At 41.2% G+C, this 18,846-nt stretch overlaps 1 protein-coding gene across 2 annotated transcripts; it reads left to right on the top strand.

Annotated features, from left to right (window-relative positions):
• The first annotated feature begins 153 nt into the window (after positions 1-153).
• On the top strand, positions 154-17,864 carry LOC110986768 (glycine receptor subunit alpha-2-like). 2 transcript variants are annotated; one of them, XM_022248948.2, is made up of 10 exons: positions 154-414; positions 4,726-4,805; positions 11,197-11,282; positions 12,378-12,445; positions 12,754-12,971; positions 13,807-13,889; positions 14,631-14,762; positions 15,511-15,740; positions 16,807-16,896; positions 17,260-17,864. In XM_022248948.2, the coding sequence occupies exons 2-10, from the start codon at positions 4,741-4,743 to the stop codon at positions 17,494-17,496; spliced, it is 1,209 nt and encodes a 402-aa protein (XP_022104640.1). In that variant the 5' UTR covers positions 154-414; positions 4,726-4,740; the 3' UTR covers positions 17,497-17,864. The 2 variants fall into 2 exon arrangements, with proteins under 2 accessions (XP_022104640.1, XP_086996384.1); XM_087140258.1 differs by lacking the exon at positions 154-414 and adding an exon at positions 586-654.
• Positions 17,865-18,846: the final 982 nt, after the last annotated feature.

The following is an 18,846-nucleotide window of genomic DNA, read 5'->3' as shown; positions in this document are numbered from 1 at the left end:
ACGCGGTATTACTCGAAACAGGAGACTATCAAAGAGCACGCACTGCAGACTGCACCAAAGTTGGTTGCAGGGCGATTGCGCATGCAGCGTAGCCAAGAACGGAACGGTGATTCAACTCTGCCATGTCAGTCACTCCACTCGCACCGCCCCCTTGAGTCAAACTTCGCTGAAATGTAATCCACGATAATCCAAGATAGATTGCTTACGCTGCCCATCCCGGCGTTAGGTTAACCAGATAACAAGCTGAGCCACCCCATGTACTCAAATCAACTACGGTTCGTGGTATGCTGTTATTCACGCTACCTGAAGCCTAGCCACCCTTCAAATATCAAAGATTGATCGTTGGGTTCAACCACGCGACAACACGTGGCGGGCGGTTTGCGCACTTCAACATCGAATTCAAGTCCATGCAGGGTAAGTAAATGTCATCCAAGGGTTTATCACGGCAGTCCAAATGTTCTGCGTGCCCCAATGTCTTTCAATGCACATGACTGGACTCATGGATTGATAAAAATGGATGGCACTCCTTACAGTATTCTTGGTAACACAATCTTTGTAAATATTATGTAAAGAGCGGAGTAGTAAACGCAAAAACAACCCTGATAAGGCTCGCAAACATCTTGATGTGATGGGCCGGTGCAGGATGTAACTGAGGTAAAGCTACAGAAGTGATGACGAGCGTTTAGTGCCGCACTTCTTTTAAAAGTTAAACGGTGTGATGTTTGAAATGTGACCCAGTTGACCTGAAAATGGAGGCTCTGATATAATAGCCCCATACTGATTTATTTTACTGATATAATGTCCCTCATGTGGCCAACTTACGTTAAGGCATTCTATTTATGCCATAGGCATTAGAGTTTAGGGGGTCAAGAGTCAAAAGAGATGGGTTCCTTTGATGATAACCGACTGTCTCATATTTGGAAATCTTTTATTTTCCTCAAAGGTAAACCTGGTCCGTGCCTCCCCTTCTGTAAATTCTCGGCAACTGCATTTCACAAGATAACGATAGAATTCACCATTGCTATTTCTTTGTTAAAACTGGGTGAAAGTGAGAGCAGAAAGTAGATTACATGTATTAAATTGATACTACAGTAGGTAACCTGACTGCTGCATACAACATATAACAATGCGAAATATGTTACGGGTAGACCAATACAAGTGCTCCCACTTCAGCAAAAAAGTTTCTTAGGTGTTCAAGACACACATCACATTCAAATCATTTCCTCGGTGTTTTTCTCCAATTTTTGCCAGGTAAACCATGACTTTGAAGTTATTTCCATCCTAAGATGATTAATACCCGCCAAAATACAAGCAATCCTGTCAAGCCGCTTCCACCCTTCTTTGTTTTCGAAGCCCCAAGTGCCATCTGTGATCTCACGGACCACGACCTAATAGAATTTGAGGACTTTAAAATTTGTGATTGTCCACGTGGATACCTTTTTACTGGCCTACGTTGCTGCAGTATACGTTGTTCGAATGGTAATGCCATATACCAGCCCTCAATATAAAATGTTGTAATTTTTATCCCCTGCTAATTCATTTTCATTCTGTTTCCCCTGGAAATTTTACTGCGTGGTAACAGGTCTAGTTGGTTTTATGGGGCCAATTTTGTTTAAATTAGATTTAGCATATGACTATTGGCATATTAATTTTACTTACAGTAGAAATTCAAGATTAACATCTTGAAATAAAAATATTATCTAGTATTATATTAGTAGTATATTAAAGGAGATTACGCTGAAATGGCTAGTTTCAAAATGATTAATGATTGAGTTTCAGTTCATAAAAACTGTATGAGGAAAATTTTTTGTTAGTTCTTAAACTGTATATGAAAATGAAAAACATTTTACCCGACCATCCTATAGGGTAATAAATTGATTACTTTCATAAAATCTTGAAAGACATTCGTATTGTGTTACACTCCAAGCTATACGTACAAGTATTCTTGCGTTAACAATTTACTGCAGCCCTGTTCTTCAGCTTCGGGAATGATTTAGTTACATAACCATAACTCTTTGTAAAGAAAATCCAAAGCTTGGTAATCCCATTTAAGGCATGATCCATATTTTAAAACAGCACATGCACGTGGTCATCGGCTTTTTTTGCACCACCAACCGTGTCGTGAGGACGATCCTTAGATTTCGTTGTAGAAGTTTATTCGAGCCGTTCCCAGTGGTACAAAACTCTTGCCCTCTGACGATACGTTAACGCATAACCTCTATAGAAGTTTGTTTAGAGCGTCTAAGGTTCTGGAATCCAGTCTTTTAGGGATCCTGGTAGTTCAAAAATGCCCAATTTTGCTGTAAAGCCTTGCTACACAAGGAACGACATAGGGCCTAGGTCGTACTACTCGCCGCAATTTTACGGTGGCCTTGCACATATTTCATATTTTGTCCTTTGATTTTGACCATTGTCGCTGTGGTATATTTTGCCCTGCAACGTACTTCGCAATGAGCTGTACACTTGCGCCATTCTTATTTGATTGTAGAACAGTTTTTTTAATTCTTCAGTATTTGTAACATACTTTGTGAAAGTTGCATGTGTTGTATTTCGAGTTGAGAGTTGACTGAGCTTAAGGCAACTCTCTCAAAATATTTGGCCCTTTGGCTTTTGGTCTCCCCGACCCCAGTTTCATTAACGGGTATACAAAGGCTTTATTTCCCCCCTCCGTATCATCACGTGGTTACAATATCAAATAATCAAATGATATCTCATTACAACGCCCAGTAACTTCGTCCCATCGAATGCCATTACTGCTGCCCGATATAAACCTGTTCTTCCATCTTTCAGAATTACATGTAATTAACTGATAACAATTTCATTTTCCTGAGAGTACTCTTTTCTCGGACTACCCCTCACAAAGCATAGACTAAAAGGGGAACTTAAGAATTTATGCGTTGGGTATTGTTCATTTCTAACATTTCTGAAGGCACACACAAAGAAAACAAGAACACAAGTTCACCCTGGCTAGCGACGGGTTCTACTCTTTTAGGCGGTCAGGAGGCAAGAGTGAAGCGAATTTGACGCTAGGAAACACTTTGTAGCGAAATTTGCTCAAGCTGAAAATGCGTTCGACAATTCCGTGAGAATACCGCTGCGCAAATACCGGTACATGAGCGTGGAAGACATTCCAATTTGGCGTTCGTGTTCGCTTACGTGCTTCGTATACACCTTTCTTAACAGGAGCATTAGATCCAAACATTATACTGCGCACGCAGGCATCAATGCTTGGAGTTGAAAGACGGACTCTCAAGGCGTAAGAACCGTGCACGTATAGCGGCGGAAATAAGCGCTTAAAATAGATGCAAGGTTAATGGACGGGACGGGAGGGACAAAGGAGGGAAGAGAAACCAAACAGGGAGACGTGGGGCTCTGGGAAAATAAAGAAATTCAGGCTACCTGGAGGAAAGAGACTAAAAAAGCACTGTAAAAACATACAAAAAAGGGGAGAAGATTCATCATAAAACACGACGTTGAAAATGACTATTCGTGAAGTGTTTTTAAAACTGTCCCTAGAACTTGTGTTTCAGGTGACAAGTGTATTTATCGTTCTTTAGAAAGGGAAGAATGAGGTTTAAATAGCTAATTAAGCAATCCTTCCGTGTCCTCCTAGGAACAGTTGAAACAATTGGAATTTCATTTCATTGAGTGTATTCATTTCCAATTCCTAATGGAAGGGCCTTGGTTAAAAATTTATTTGTGCATAATATTAAAACTATCAATAATAAATAATAAACATTGCCAATCAAATGATTTATAAATGAACTTGCATAAAATATTTCAGTTTAATGCATTTATGTAGCCACAGACTCTGCTTGCGCGCAGGGACTTGAATATTCCAGAGTTTTTCCAATCGAATAGAACAGTCTGTTTTCTTTTCTAATCGTATCGGACTGCAAGTTGTGCCAAAGTTCTTTTGGATCGCATACGGCTAAAAACTGGCGCATGTGTCGTTTCGTGAATGCAGCATTGGCAAAAACTGAGTTTGTTTCAACATGGCCTCTGAAAAAGTACTTGAAAAAGACTCCATGTAGCAAAAGGCATGAATATCTTGAAAAACTTGTTATACAGCCCTAACGGTGTAATCGTAAACTAAGGCTTTAGGAAAGCTTGGAGATTTCACTGCTGGAGAACAAAATTTAGCTTGTTGGGGTGTGTTCTAGAATTTAAAACCACAGGAAGTTCGGTATACATGTACAGTGCATCTCAAAAATATGCCCCAGTAGACATAAACAATAAAAAATATATTTTGTGCCATATTCTGATCACTAGCAACGGTGCATGCCAACTTTACCGTTTCAAAGCAGAGGTTGACAGCGCTGCTCGCTGAAAAACGTTAAGGGGGAATCTCTCGTTTTCTTTGTCAGAAAAGTGGCACAAACTCACTTTCGAGTGCTCGTGTTTACTGGGACACATCTATGGATCGGCAAAGCATAAAGAACGAAATAAAAAGTATCATCAAGCCAAGAATGTCCCTTTCAACCCAGGCATGTTTTAAACACCGTCAACTGGCATTTGATGTCTGAAATTGGGAGCGCTTTGCTGCTGCTCTTTTAGGGAACATGCTGTATACGATAACGCAAATCGGTCAGAAATATACGTGTGAGTGGTATCACACTGTCTACAACATTTGAACATCTGGACAAACGGACATTAAGATGCATGACGGCTTTTACTCATGTTTGTGACACAAATAAACTGAGCAGATATTTGTTTATGTTGCAGATACGGCATTGAAGAATGGAGAGGCTGTTGGGAGCGACCAGGATATGCGTGGCATTTTTCTGTGTGTTGCAGGCAGCCTGGTGAGTCTGCATAATATCTCAACGAGTAGTTGAACGATTTAGTAGCAATACAGCGTTCAAGGTAATATTATTTACTTCATTCAAGTTCACAGCACATGCAGAATCACCATTTTATCGAAGATGGTTATGGCGGGCCATCGATATATGTGGATTCATTAAGGTATCAACCATTCCATTTAAGAATATCGCGGATGCAATATCTGCATGCATCATTGGCGCTGTTGAGGGGCGCCAGTTATGACAGCTGCTCCGTCACTGCCCAACACTAACGAGCTTATCTTCGATCCTCTGGAATATGTATGAATGAAGGCGTTGCTTCTCGCACATTTAGGCCTGACAGGTTCGAGGCGCGCCCTTGTAAAGAGACAAATGGTCATTTCTTTGGGCCTACTTTAAACTGGATAAACATGTCCAAATTTTGCTCTAGGTAAGCGCTTTTCACTTTGCAGTGAGATTCCCATGCAAGTTTGGTTTGTTTGATAATGTGTGTGATATCCCTGCGACTTGGGTTAAAGGCATTCGGCAATCGCCCAGGTTATCCCATGAGAACGCCATACCTGAATAGTGTACCGAAGTCAGACTCGGTGCAAAAGTGCATGGGACGCCAATACGACCCCGGTCTCCCGCATTGGAGCAGACTGAGGGTGTCCCTTGACACTAACGCGGTCCCTGAAAGAAGGGCGTAGACCCTAGGAGGGTGGTGTATATAATATTTGTACTCCCATCATTTAATCACAGGAATAAACCACTAGATTAGTCCCTCTAGGCTTTTGTACCGCCCCTCATGCCAATGGTACCATCTGCCTTCGCGATCGCCTGTTTGCGAGAATGTGTTACAAAAATAGTACACTTGCTATTAAAAGGCATTCTAGTCTTTGAAGTGCGTTTTGTAAGTTACTTTCTACTTGTCTTCGACTCACATCTACGTCCGTACAACCTGAAAACATCATACAAGTATCGAAATCAGGATACAACAAATGACTCAATGGCGCTGATGCCTGTTTCACGAACGTTATAATTTGAGGGGCATTTCGTACATTATTGTCCAAGTTTGCACGTATTGACCATGAAAAAGGACGTCAGTAGAGTTCCAACAGCGTTTTGCTAACAACTGCGAATATCCACAATGTGGCAAGGCATCAGGTGTTGCTTCGCCGTGCTCATAGATTTGGTCAAACATATTTTAAATGAACGTCTCGCGAATGCAGTGAAAAATAACAAGGTAAAACTCCGACTGTGCTGTTGTTTAAGTAATAATGATTTACAATTGAGCGGAGGGAAACGGGTTGGGTTAATAACGCATTGATCGGGATATCTCGGATGAAAGAAACATGACCACACGTGTAAAGCTTGTATCCAATAAGCGATACTGTCAACAGCTGTTCACTCACACAATTACAATCCATGAACTCCCACTGTACAGCAACCAGTATTGCATGCTCCCCGCGAGAAGTTGCGCAACTGTCAGCTCAAGGATGGGTAACAATAAAAAGGCACAATGCTGGGTATACTGACGTGTGAAAAATTAACGTTGCCCTACATGGTTGGTTTATGGTGACTACATAATAGTCAAATAATAACCAACCTTCCACTGAAACAATGTAGTATCCTTTTCAACAGTTACTCAGTCCAGACTTCAGATGCCTCACTGGTGAGCAGGTAATATCAAATGAATTGGATCCAATGGAAAAAAGATCACTGTGCTCCCATGAATCAAAAGTGGTGGGTAACAATGTTACCGTTATTATCCAACTGAAAAGATTTTCACTGTGAGGCTAAAATCAAATGTAATGAAAGCAAAACAGGCTGGTTCCCCCTTTTAGATTGTTCAATGAATAAAGTGGATTCGGGGAGTAAGATCAGAAATGGTGTGAATACAACAGGCTACAGAGCATGCCCCGTTCATTCAACGTGCTCATGTGCACGGCGGCTGGACTGATTCACTTTATGTTGATTGCAAACGTACCCGTCATCTCACACCATTCTTGAAAATCATCGGTTGAAATTTCATCTCTAGCTCAGCCCCACAAAGAAAAAAATGTGAAATGAAAAGCTTGTACAATGAATTTACTAATTAGACAAAAAACCTTGAACGCAAGAAAAGACCATTGCTTGTTTTCCTGGATCATTGTAGCAAGGTTTCAATGCAGTCATGTAAATGGCAAACTGATTAATCAGGCCTAAAAGGTAAGTCTAATTGTGCTAACATATCGTGGTTCACACGAAAGTTATCTGTAGAAGATGTCTCACTTTGTCTCAAACAACAGGGTAGTATAATGCTGGCAAGTATTCCAAAGGTAAACGCTTGTTTGTAACATTGCGATCTTTGTATTTTTCACTCTTATAACGTAACATTAATTTCCAGATCAGAATAATATAATCACCAACCTTTTCCCGTCATTCCAGTTTGCGCATTTTTTGTTTCTACGTCAAACTTTAGAGTGGCTCCAGTATTCTTTATATTCTAAATCTTAAATTTGATAGTGCCCGATACAAATATTTAAAGGGGCCGGGTGGGGAAAAACTTTCGCTGAGCGTTTAGAGCCCATTTTAGGATTCTTTTTTAGTTAAGGTCTTGTGCATTTCTGGGCATCTTTAAGAGGTAGATCTTTTTCATAAAAATTCAAAGCGATTCTACTCATTCACAGACAGGTTTTCCATCGAGATAACGTTGTTCAAGATAAAATGTAGAATATGTAAACGGAGCACGCCATATTTTAAACTTGGTAAACAGTTTTTAAAGCTTGGCGGTTAGCCTTAAATTTGGCGGGAGAAGAGCAAAGCTTGGTTGGCCGCCAGGCATCTTAATCTACAGGTTAGAGAATACTAGGTTCTGTTGTGCATAAAAGTAATTCCGACACCCTAGATGAAAATACTGTGAAGGATTGAGAGTTGTACATATTGAAGCCCGAACGGACAAGTGTGTTCAAGGTGACGTCAGCGGGCTCTACGGGAGACCAGGCCCCAAGAAGTCTGCCGAGGTAGGACGGGCAGGTGGTCTCCCTATCCCTTCTGTCGAATACATTTCCCCTCTCTGGCTAAATAAATGGTTGTTTTTTGTCTACTCATAGCACACGCTAGCTGCACTATGACCAAACCCGAGCTGACTATTCGCTGCTCTAAATGGTTATTTACGAGCCAGGGATGAAGGTAGATATGACTGGGTAAATTACTCTTGGCAATTGTTCATCCTTCCAAAGTATAATACATGTATGTGCCGGGGGAAATTATACGACTGCACAAACTAAATTGCCTGTATCAGTAAATAGGATCCAGAATACATAAAAAGGAGCAGGCAAAACAAATGGCACACAAATGCAATTCGCTGATGAATCCTCGAAGCTTTATCGAGGGGTCGTAGCCCTAACTCCGACAATGTATGTACAATCATATTGTAACCGGAGGATTGAGACTGTAAGGGTTAATTTAGGGTCTGATTTTTTGTATGAAAATTTTCTGCATAAAAAAGACTCAGCGACAAAGGGATGTAGGACTTTAAATGCAATGCAGTTCCTAGGTGTAACGCATCTGCAACTGCAGTCACAGCCTCTCTAACGGCGTAACACTGGAACCACTATGACCGGAGGTATTAGAACGCGGCGTATCTGCGATATTGGAGTTATCAGCGATGCATGTACGTGTACGTAAGACGCTCACAACTGAATTCTGGAATGTTGGGCCACTACAATATATAACAAAATGTTGTTTACAAACGACGACCTTGAGCGTTAAATCTCGTAGTCTGTGCCGCACAAATTAACAAACCATGAAAACAACACAACAATCAAAATAATCTTCCATTATTAGATCTTAACTTTGAGAATAGGGCCGTTTTCCAATACTCAACTTCGGCTCCGTCTCAGGCTTCAACTGTTTTTAACTAGCTGACGTTGAAGCTGTAAGCGCAGTAATTAGTTTAATAGTGCCACAAAACATCAAATGAGATGCAAGAGAGCCAGAAATTACAGTAATCCAATTTAATTTAAACGCTTCGGGCCCACAATCGGGGATTGGTTTTGGGAACGAAGCCTGAGACGGAGCCCAAGTCGAGTATTGGAAAAGGGTCCTGAGTACATGTACTGCTATAGTCTGGTACCAAATCTACCAAAGATTTGGTATTAAAAACAACCGAAAACGATGACAGATGGTTGAATGCGTTTGTTAAACGTTGCAAAGTCAAACTCACAAAACGTAACAATGAAACATTAATACGTGGTTCGTTGGTAACAATTAAATTAGGTGTATTTTGGTAAGAATGCTTAAGGGTGCCACGAAGTTCATTTTTCAAATTTCGTTTCTACCTCATGTATTTTACCATTTTTTCCATGGTTCGTTTGACGAGATAATAAAAGGTATTTCCAAAGTTCGTTTGACGAAATCTGTGTTTTTGTGTTTGTTTGAAACCTGAGAGCGTTCGTGGTAAGTGTTCGTCCGACTGGTAGTTTATAAACTAAGCGTACTGGTGCAATCGGATCTCGTCAAACAAACTTGTAAAAACATTATCCTGTAAAAACAACTGTGTCTCAAAAATGTCATTAGCGGGCACTAATGGGCTTCGTAATAGCTGAAATGCAGAGTGACACGTAGTACGTACCGATATACGGTGTTCAACTCCGTCAAACGGTTGGCTTTTTCATTATTAGTACCGGTGTGACTACATACATAACAATCTCTGGAACGAGAGAAAAGAATTTAATGACCAGCATGTAAACTTTATCTCCTGTCAATGAGAGCCCCATGTTAATTTACGTCAGTTTGTCTTTTGCTACCTACAAAAAAACTTCTCACGGTCGGCATGACGTCATGTTTCTTGTCTGTGATTAGAGAATATTATTTTCCTTGCACTGTACCTCTTCACTGAAAATACTTTGAAAATTCCACTACATTATGAAGCCCAAATATGGACCATATTATAACAAAAAAGTTGTACACTTAGTTTTATACTGCCTTAGCCCTCTAACAGTTCCAAACTGTTCCTCCGATTTCAGAATGATATTACGTACAAACTCACATCTGATGTTAATATTCAGGAAAGTTACCGGGGTTCCCATAACAATCAAACAAATATACATGTAGTAAGTAAAGGCCACGCAAAGAAAAAAAATCAACAGGAAAATTTCATTAAGTCTGTAATGTATTTGCTCGCTTTGCTCCTGTAACACGAGGGCTGTTATTTCAATCACTGCGTGCTAGATATGTGCTTGTAAAAACGGGTGAACCAGTGCGACTCAAAAAGTAGCAATGTTTAAAGGTGCCGTCGCATCCAGCCGGGTTTGCGAATATTTTTACTGTATACCCTCAATTTTGCCAATTTCCAGTCAAAGAAGACAAAGCCTGAAAAGTTTCCAGCCTGACTCTCTAACACAAAATTTAAAAACGCTCTGAATTTATGACGACCCAGCCAAAACCTCACAAAAAGTGGAGAAATGACAAAAGCAAACTCATCAATTAAGACACATGTATAGAGTCGTATTGGGTTTAAGAGTTTTATTTAATACACGACAAAATATGAGGAACAACGGAAAATCAGAAAAAGGGTGTACAAGAAACTATACCAATACATGTGTGCATGGCTTTAAAGCGGCTTCCAATGAGATTATGATGTCAAGAGCTTGACGGATCGCGACATTCACATAAATGCTCTGACGGGTCAGCTTCTCTGCCTGGCGGCAAATGAATCGCAACTGGGAATACTGATCGTCGCGGTCTACCACACAGCGGGGGCGGCGTGCGTGCATCCCGCAACGTGAACGCACCGACTGCTGCCCGCTCACTTACCTCGATTATGAATGTGGTCTCATGCCATCCGTTATCGAACAATTCTCGGCATTGTGCCAAGGATCAGCGTGTCGTGACTATCAGCCTTTTGGCCTGATGAATAATCTCATTTACTCTAAATTAGTAGTTAGCGCAGAAATGCTGGTGATTAGTGAGCCACTAAAGAAAGTCTTCACTGACTTGCCAAATTTGACTTGTTCAGCATGCACGCAGCTATCGCGTGCAAATTGACAATGACACGAGTCAAACCCACCTTAATCCAAACGGGACCATTAAAGCTATATAACTCAACAACCCAGATCATATTAAATCAAACCATGTCGATCCAACTCCACCCAACCACACCTGAAACATCCAGTCCCACCAGTACTTTAATCCAGCCGACCCCTTGCCCAACCGAAACTCAAGGGCCAAGCCATCAGTCTAGAGTCCAAGCCCAGCGCAGATCAGCCAAAATCAACCTACCCTCCAGACCCGCCCAACGCATGCAACGCTTCCCAACCTAACCCAAGTGTAGTAAAAAGATTGCTCCAGAAACATATCCCACATCACCACAAAAAAATGTTTCTTACAATCTTTTCCGTTAAATTCAACCTCCCATGCACGCCTGTAGGTGCTGTGGTCAAGGAACAAACACTACGGCCATACTGAACAGCATCCTTCGGGACTACGACAGAAGACTCCGACCTAATGACACAGGTAAGATATAATCGTTCATAGTTCAGCCATGGTGTACACGTAAATTTGGCCAATAGGATACGTTTAGGTATCATTTCTAAAACGCAATTTGCCACTTGAATGCAGTCGCTATCATCCTATAACAATACCGAAATTACATTTGCGAATAATTAAAAGTTGTTTTCAGTTTTTGCACGCGTAAGTTGAATAAAAGAACCGTTTGCATGATGTTGCACGATACCACGCAATATATTCAGGACGGAGGCAGTGCCATTGTCATTACGGTCTTTTGCTTAATTCCGATTTTCCAAATCTACTCTTCTAACAATTCTGCATTTGCATTTCAAAGCAACGCACGCCTCATGTCCTGAATTTTACGACCACGTTTCATGCTTGCAATGGCACGGAATAATTCACAAATTCAGTGCTCCCGTTAAAAGATAAAAGGGCCATTCATCGCAAGTCCCAATCCACTCGGTGCCAGCGATAGTAACGAACTGAACAAAAGTATGTTCATTATAGTGGAGCTCGTTATTTTTTGGTGGGATGGTGGTTTTATTTTTTACTTTGTTTCTCAGTGCGCTATTTTAACGCAGACCCTGCCACTTTCCCCAACCTTCACTCTCATGATCGATGATGGGGACTTAATTAAGGCTAATTAAGAACATAGGAAAACAGTGGAATGGATCAATCCCTTTGATCGTGTTCTCTCGAGCCCCCATTACAATGGATGCTTCAATTAAAGCGAAACATCGATCTCGCATGAGTCTTGAGTCCCTTTGACGGCTGTTTGCATGTAGCACTGCTGTATTCTTTGATCAAGTGGTATTCAAATATAACTGTTGTTGAATTTGCAGTTTTTACTCTTAAAAGTTGGAGGAAACGGCTTACTTTTAATGCCGGCCACAAAATTTAGAAGAAAGTAAAAAGTGGTTCTGTTCTACGAAATGAGTGAATAAAAAAACCGAAACATGAAAATGAAATTCAGAATTGAACAAGTCGATAATAAAATCTCCCATGCATTTCCCTTCTTTAGAAGTAGCATCTCCAAAGTCATGTCAAAATGTTTTCAGATCCTCAAATGCTTAGTAACTTCTATTGTACACGGTACAATAGGTTCACCGGTTAGCGTCAAGATCAATGTCTACATCGAAAGCATGGAGGGCATTCGCGAATCCACCATGGTAGGTTTTTATACATCCTCCTCGGTTGACCTTATTCTACCCTTCAAAGCAAACCTTGGCACCACAAGTCTTTGCTCGGCCTGTGTCTGCCTCTATACATGACCATAATAGTTGTTTAACTCGTTAACTTTGTAGCTCGGAACATTTCTTAGTAACCTCTTTCTGGAGTCGGCAAGGATTACTGCTAAGATTAAATTATTCATTGGTGGAAAATACTTTACACAAGTACACCACACTAGTTTGTTGCATCTGCTGCATTAAAAAATCCCTTAATCTAGTTTGATTTCATGACTCTCTAATCTCTGCAGGATTTTGCTATCACTATGTATTTTCGGATGTTCTGGCGAGACCCTCGACTCTCATTCGAGGGGAACCAGACTATCATCTTCAAAAGTGGTGATATGGACAACCTCTGGATCCCAGACGTGGTCTTCTTGTATGAGAAACAAGCCAAGGTCCACACGGTGACCCAGATAAACAGACTGCTCCGTGTTCAGCCAGACGGTAACGTGGCCTCCAGCTCCAGGTACCCGTGTTTCGAAAAATGGTGCATTGTGTGGACTATAGGCTTTGTGTGCGGGACGCTTGTCGTTAGCTTGGATGACTTATGAACAATACTCATACCAATAAGCATTTTGCGAGTTAAACTTGAATGAAATCTGATGCAATGAGTTCTTTCTTCTAATGACAGTGTTGCTATACTCGTGACTCGGGCAAGTTTTTGCGGAGGGTCTAACCTGGTTCCTCTGTGCCCCTCTTATCCATTGAAAACAGTGTATTGGTTCAAGGCGTCTCTTATGTAACAGGGCTGTGTTTGTTTCACCGATCTGGATCACGATCAGTGATCCGTCGTTGGTTTACAGACACCAAAACTCACCTATTAATGGATGGTGCGAACCAGCGTACGGATCACTGATCGTGATCTAGATCATTGCAGAGACGGTGGTACGCAAAAGCTTGCCCCAAATCACGAGGTATAGCACCACTGCCTTTAGTCTGGGGAATTCAAATTGCTGTGTTTATGTGCAATCAGATAACTCATCGTACCAGATTTTATTTAAATCTAAGGCTGCGTCCAAATCTCTTTCCTAGAGTCAAGGTCTTTGCTCCATTGGAAATGCGTGGAGACGCGCAGACAATAGACCTAGCCGTAGCTCTGCAGGCCCGTTTCGGACACGGCCAACACCCAAAAGGCTTACTGTGGCCTAAGACGGAATTGAGACAACGGTTCCCTTGTTCGAAACAAAGCCTGGCAAATGTACTCTGCTACATGCAAAACGCTGCTGCTTAAGTGCTTAAATTGGGGGAACTGAGCTTGAACAGTAACTGTCGATTTTGGGTAAATATCGGTACATTGGCAGGGTCAGCGCAACGCTATCATGCAACATGATGCTACAGCAGTTTCCAATGGACAGGCAGAAATGCACAATCGTCATGAGCAGCTGTAAGTCATCGTTCGACGAATAACTATTACTCTTAATATTATTATAATGCAGTATCACTTCAAATGCCGGTCTAATATCGTCATGTCCCCGGCAAAAGGTCGTAAGTGCGCTTACGCCCTTTTGTCCAAAAGCAGGATCACGGTAGAAAAGAATTTTCCCGGTTAAAGGTCGTAAGAAATACACCCTCTTTATTTAGTAAAAACGGATAAAATTTACAAAAAAATGAACGCAGGCTGTGCAAAAAGAAACCTCTGCACAACTTATCAAACGACTTGGGAATTTTTTTGTAACTATTTGCAAAAAAATCTTTATATTTCGTGGAAATAAAATAGTTGCATACGTACATCCTTTTGCCGGGAAATTCTTTTTTACAGCGATTATGCTTCCGGCAAAAGGTCGTAAGCCCTTTCGACCTTCTGCCGGGCACACAAAAACAAGCGGAACATTTACCCCCACTGCAAGCAGGACAGAAAAGTAAATGCCAACATTGTGTGGTGCTAACTACACCCAAATCATACCAACCTAAGGAGGGATATGCATGCAAGATTCAGATAAACATTTAAGACCTCTTATCACATAAGAAACTTTGCTTAAAATTTTTACGCATAGTTGGTTAGAAATTTGCTTAATTTCGGGACAAACTTTGGTTAATGTTCTTTAAAAAAAGAATATTTTGCTAATTAAAGTTTATATTCTCTTCCGTTATTCCCTGTTCTGTAACCATAATCTTCTGCCACCAGACGCCTACAGCACTCGAGATGTGATCCTGTACGTGGAGGAGGGCTCCATTCAAATCGAACCGGGTATCACGATTCCAAAGTTCTCTTTAACAGGTTCGGAATTTTCCAACGAAGAAGCCATTTACTTACTTGGTAAGCATGAGGCAGTCTAATGCATCGTATATATAGAGGCCTGCATGAATGCTGCATTGGATGAGACTATACAAATCCCCATGTACTTCAATATACAGTAAAAAGGATACCAGTTCACAGGTGCACGCAATGAGAGATGAATACAACGGAAACTTACGATCACTAATAATCACTCTTCAGTCCGCAATGTTAGGAAAAAGGCCTTCTTGAAGTTTCTTCTTGACTACAAAGAAAGTCAAACATTACCTGCGGAGGAACGCTGATATCAATAGATTAATTACGTGAATGGCGTGGCCATGACAGCCTGTAATATGAGCGATCATTAAAAATAGGAGGATTCCGGACACAAAAGCGGCTCGAAAACGCAAGGTGATTATGTTACCATGCACTTTTGCGGTTATGAGCCTATATGAACGTATACAAACTGATTTCTAATGTATTATTTCGTATATGTGGACGATAAAATAGCCACGTAAAATGGAGGACATAACCACTTTGCATATACAAAAAGTGAGCACTGAACAGATTGTACATCTCGCACTACTGTGCGTACTAAAGGCACTTTCCATATGCACGTCTCCTGGCCCGTTCTTATATTTACCACGATTCTTTTGAATAATTTCAATGCTAATCACGCGTACGTACACGGGGCGCATTGAAAACGCGCATTTCGACCGTATTATGAATTCTGGTAGACGACCAAATGACAGATAATAATTTCAGTCTGTACTTTGTGTATGGGTCACAGGAAATTACAGCACGCCCAAGTTTCACTTTTACTTCATGCGGCAGACGGAGTCGTACTTCCTCACCGTGTACATTCCTACCATGGTACTTGTCAGCATCGCCTGGCTATCTTTCTGGATTGACGCCAAAGCAGCCCCCGCGCGCGTTGCCCTGGGTATAACTACGGTCCTGACAGTGACCACCATGACAGCCGGCATACAGGAGACGCTACCGGTCGTCACCTACGCGAAGGTACGCATTGCGATTGTTATTAACTTTGATCAGTCACACATGCGTCCAACTAGAACCTGCATTTTGAACTTCAGTGTTGCATGAAACTTTGATATTCTGGCAGTTATTCTTCAATGTTCATGGAGCGGTCCCAGTAGCTTAGCTAGGCTAACGTTGATTTTGTGAACACTAGGGTGCATGGTATTAAAGTGAGCTTACTTGTATCATTCCGTCCACTTACCCGCTGCTGTTAACAAACGAGGCTTTTACATGAAAATGCCGACGTTCGAAAGATGGAGGTAATATAATCATGTGAAAAATGTGCTGGGCTAATAAGTCAGGTTTGACGTCGATAATGCGTTGAAGTCAGCGTTTTCCCTTCGATAACACAAACTTCAGGGGGCTACAAATTTGGACAGAAAGTCAAACGACCTTTTGAAATAGATCTTTTCCGACAGGAAAAACTGCGATAAAAACGTGTCATCCAAAGTCCAAACCACGAATGTCCACCACATTCTATCTTTTTCTCATCCACTCTACTCGCTCAATGCAAGTTACCAACCGACCTCCTCGTTTTCCGTTCTTTTGTGCCCACATTAGAGTACCGTAGTGTGGCGTTACTGTGAACCGGGAAGTGCAGTGCAAACGAATGGAGTACGCGCGCGTGTTGGTTCACGCGCTGGTTCTCGCGCTAATGCCTCTTACACACTAATTGTGCGCGTGCTCACTAATGATGTACCTGTACACTTCGTATCGCTGGCATTTTGCTGCAAAAGCCTTTCTAACGGTGTTGTGGAAGTTGGATCGGGTACTATGGTAGCGCTTGCTCCTTCGTGAAAAAAAAAACAAAACTAACTAAAGACACATCTTGGCAAGGGTTCCATGCAAGGACACCATTTATTTTCCCTTGCAGTGGTTTATAAACCATCAGAAAGTGATTAACATACCCTAAATAGTCAAATTTTGCAATGAAAATATTGATTTATTATTTACTTAGAAAACACTTTAGGGTTTGTACACAGGGTGTCGAGTGATGTCCATATATAATCTTTTCTGCATATCTTTTCTACATTGCCATCACATTTAGGCCATCGACATTTGGCTGGCTGTGTGTCTGCTTTTCGTGTTCTTCTCTTTGTTGGAGTTTGGAATGGCAAATTATCTACTCGTCGTACAGGTAGTTTTTCTCCACACCAGTCTTCTCTAACTTTTAGATGGGCCAATTGCAGCTGTCGTAAATTCAATTTTGAACTTGAACTAGCCAGGCACCAGCGCACGTACAACTTAGCAGCGGCACCAGGCTAATATTCAATGCCAAAAATTAATTTTAATATTCGAGTTTAAAAAGAAATGGCCTTCGGACACGTTCTTTTAGAGACTGCACGAACAAAAAAGGCATGCGCAGCACAAAGAAAATGACACAGATCGGTATGTGTTTCGCAGCATGCCACACACAACAGAAAATACATTCCCAGACAGTGACGTCCGACATAAAAGCGATTACACATGTACCTGGTTTTCTTCTTTTGATAAACTTCAGACACGAAGAGAGAAGAGTCTGGCTGGTGACATCGAACAGTCCCCCGCGAAGGAAATGGAGCGCAATTTGCAGATCGAGACCGTTGGTGATGGTGGCCGTTGCTGCTCCAGTCTGTGGACGGCCAATCGACTGGACTGCGTGGCCCGCTGGGCCTATCCTGCAGCCTTTCTCGTGTTCAATGCGTTCTATTGGATCTACTTCTTAGCGTTTAACAAGGCAAATGCTAAACAGCACTAGCATAAAACACTGGCACATCAATCTGAAACAGAATACCTTGATGTGTTTACCGTTTGTAAATACGTCCCACTTTCAGGTTTGTTCTTAGACCAGAGCTGTAGACACACAATAAGCGTAAGGTTGGAGAATGTACACACCATTAAGGATTTCTCTTTGTAAAAGTAACGCTGAAAAACACCACGCAACTTTCAAACTTCCTCGTCAAAGTGGGGAGCTAAATAAAGTGACTGTACCCAAAGCCATATCATAGGTTTTCCCAGTTAATTTTGCACTTCATTCATGTAAAATTGCTTAAAAGAAAGTTTAATTTCGTCAAAGAATGGTCACTCGCCCCAAATGTTGATTGTAATTTCTAAATCACGCCACTAGATTCCACTTTCACATCATTGTAATTCACGAAAAGAACCATTCTTATTCGTCAAATTTATCGTCATTTTCGTCTCACTCCTGGAATGGCGTTGAATCGGAAATGCAAATTCGTCATTCATTGGATTTTTCATAAAGATTAACTTCGTGGTTATTTGGACGTCATTTTTGTTGTGATTCAAATTAACTAAAAAGAGTAGGCCGAAGCAATCAGGCACAAACATATCGCAGTAATGACATAACTCACTTATTTGACTTTCTCTCGTTAATCAGGCGAGATTACTGGTACATGTGTATCTTGTCTTTCGTAAACTTTTCAATCATGCCTCTGACGAAAGGGAATGATAAAATCGGTAAAATAAATGACAAAAAAACCAACTCAATTTGCTTTCAAGTTCAACACCATTCAGGAGTGAGACAAAAATGACGATAAACAGGGCGAATAAGAACGGTTCTTTTCGTGAATTACAGTGATCTGAAAGTGAAATTTAGTGGTGTTATTTTGAAATTGGAATCAAAATTTGGCGCGAGTGACCACTCTTTGACGAAATTAAACTTTCTTTTTTGCAATTTTAGATGAAAAAAGTGCTAAATTACCCGGGAAAACTATCGGTTATTCTTGTTCATTACCTGGAGTTACTGCTTAAGCTCTGCAAAGGCAGATCCGGAGTGGCGCCAGCTGGGGCCATGCTGCCCCCCAAAAATAACCCAATTTTTCGTTTAACAATGAAAGGTCTATTTCATTTTCTCCTCCAAACAGCGTGTAAAAAGCCCCAAATGTAGCCTCAACCCCAAGAAAGGCTATAAATTATACATACAAAATTCCAAACTTTTGGCCCAGCTAGCCCCCACCTCCAAAATGGTTTTGGATCCGCCTTTAAAGGGTAGCTGCAATCAATTTGGTTTTTAATATTACAAACCTTCAAAGTGCACCTTTGTGTCTCAGTTAACCTTATTTTGAACTTTTCATTCACTATTTCAAAT

The sequence above is a fragment of the Acanthaster planci genome, linkage group LG08, assembly GCF_054643075.1.
Source record: "Acanthaster planci isolate LZ-2023a linkage group LG08, COTS_SCS, whole genome shotgun sequence".
NCBI classification, from domain to species: domain Eukaryota; kingdom Metazoa; phylum Echinodermata; class Asteroidea; order Valvatida; family Acanthasteridae; genus Acanthaster; species Acanthaster planci.
This window is presented reverse-complemented; position numbering and strand designations above follow the sequence as displayed.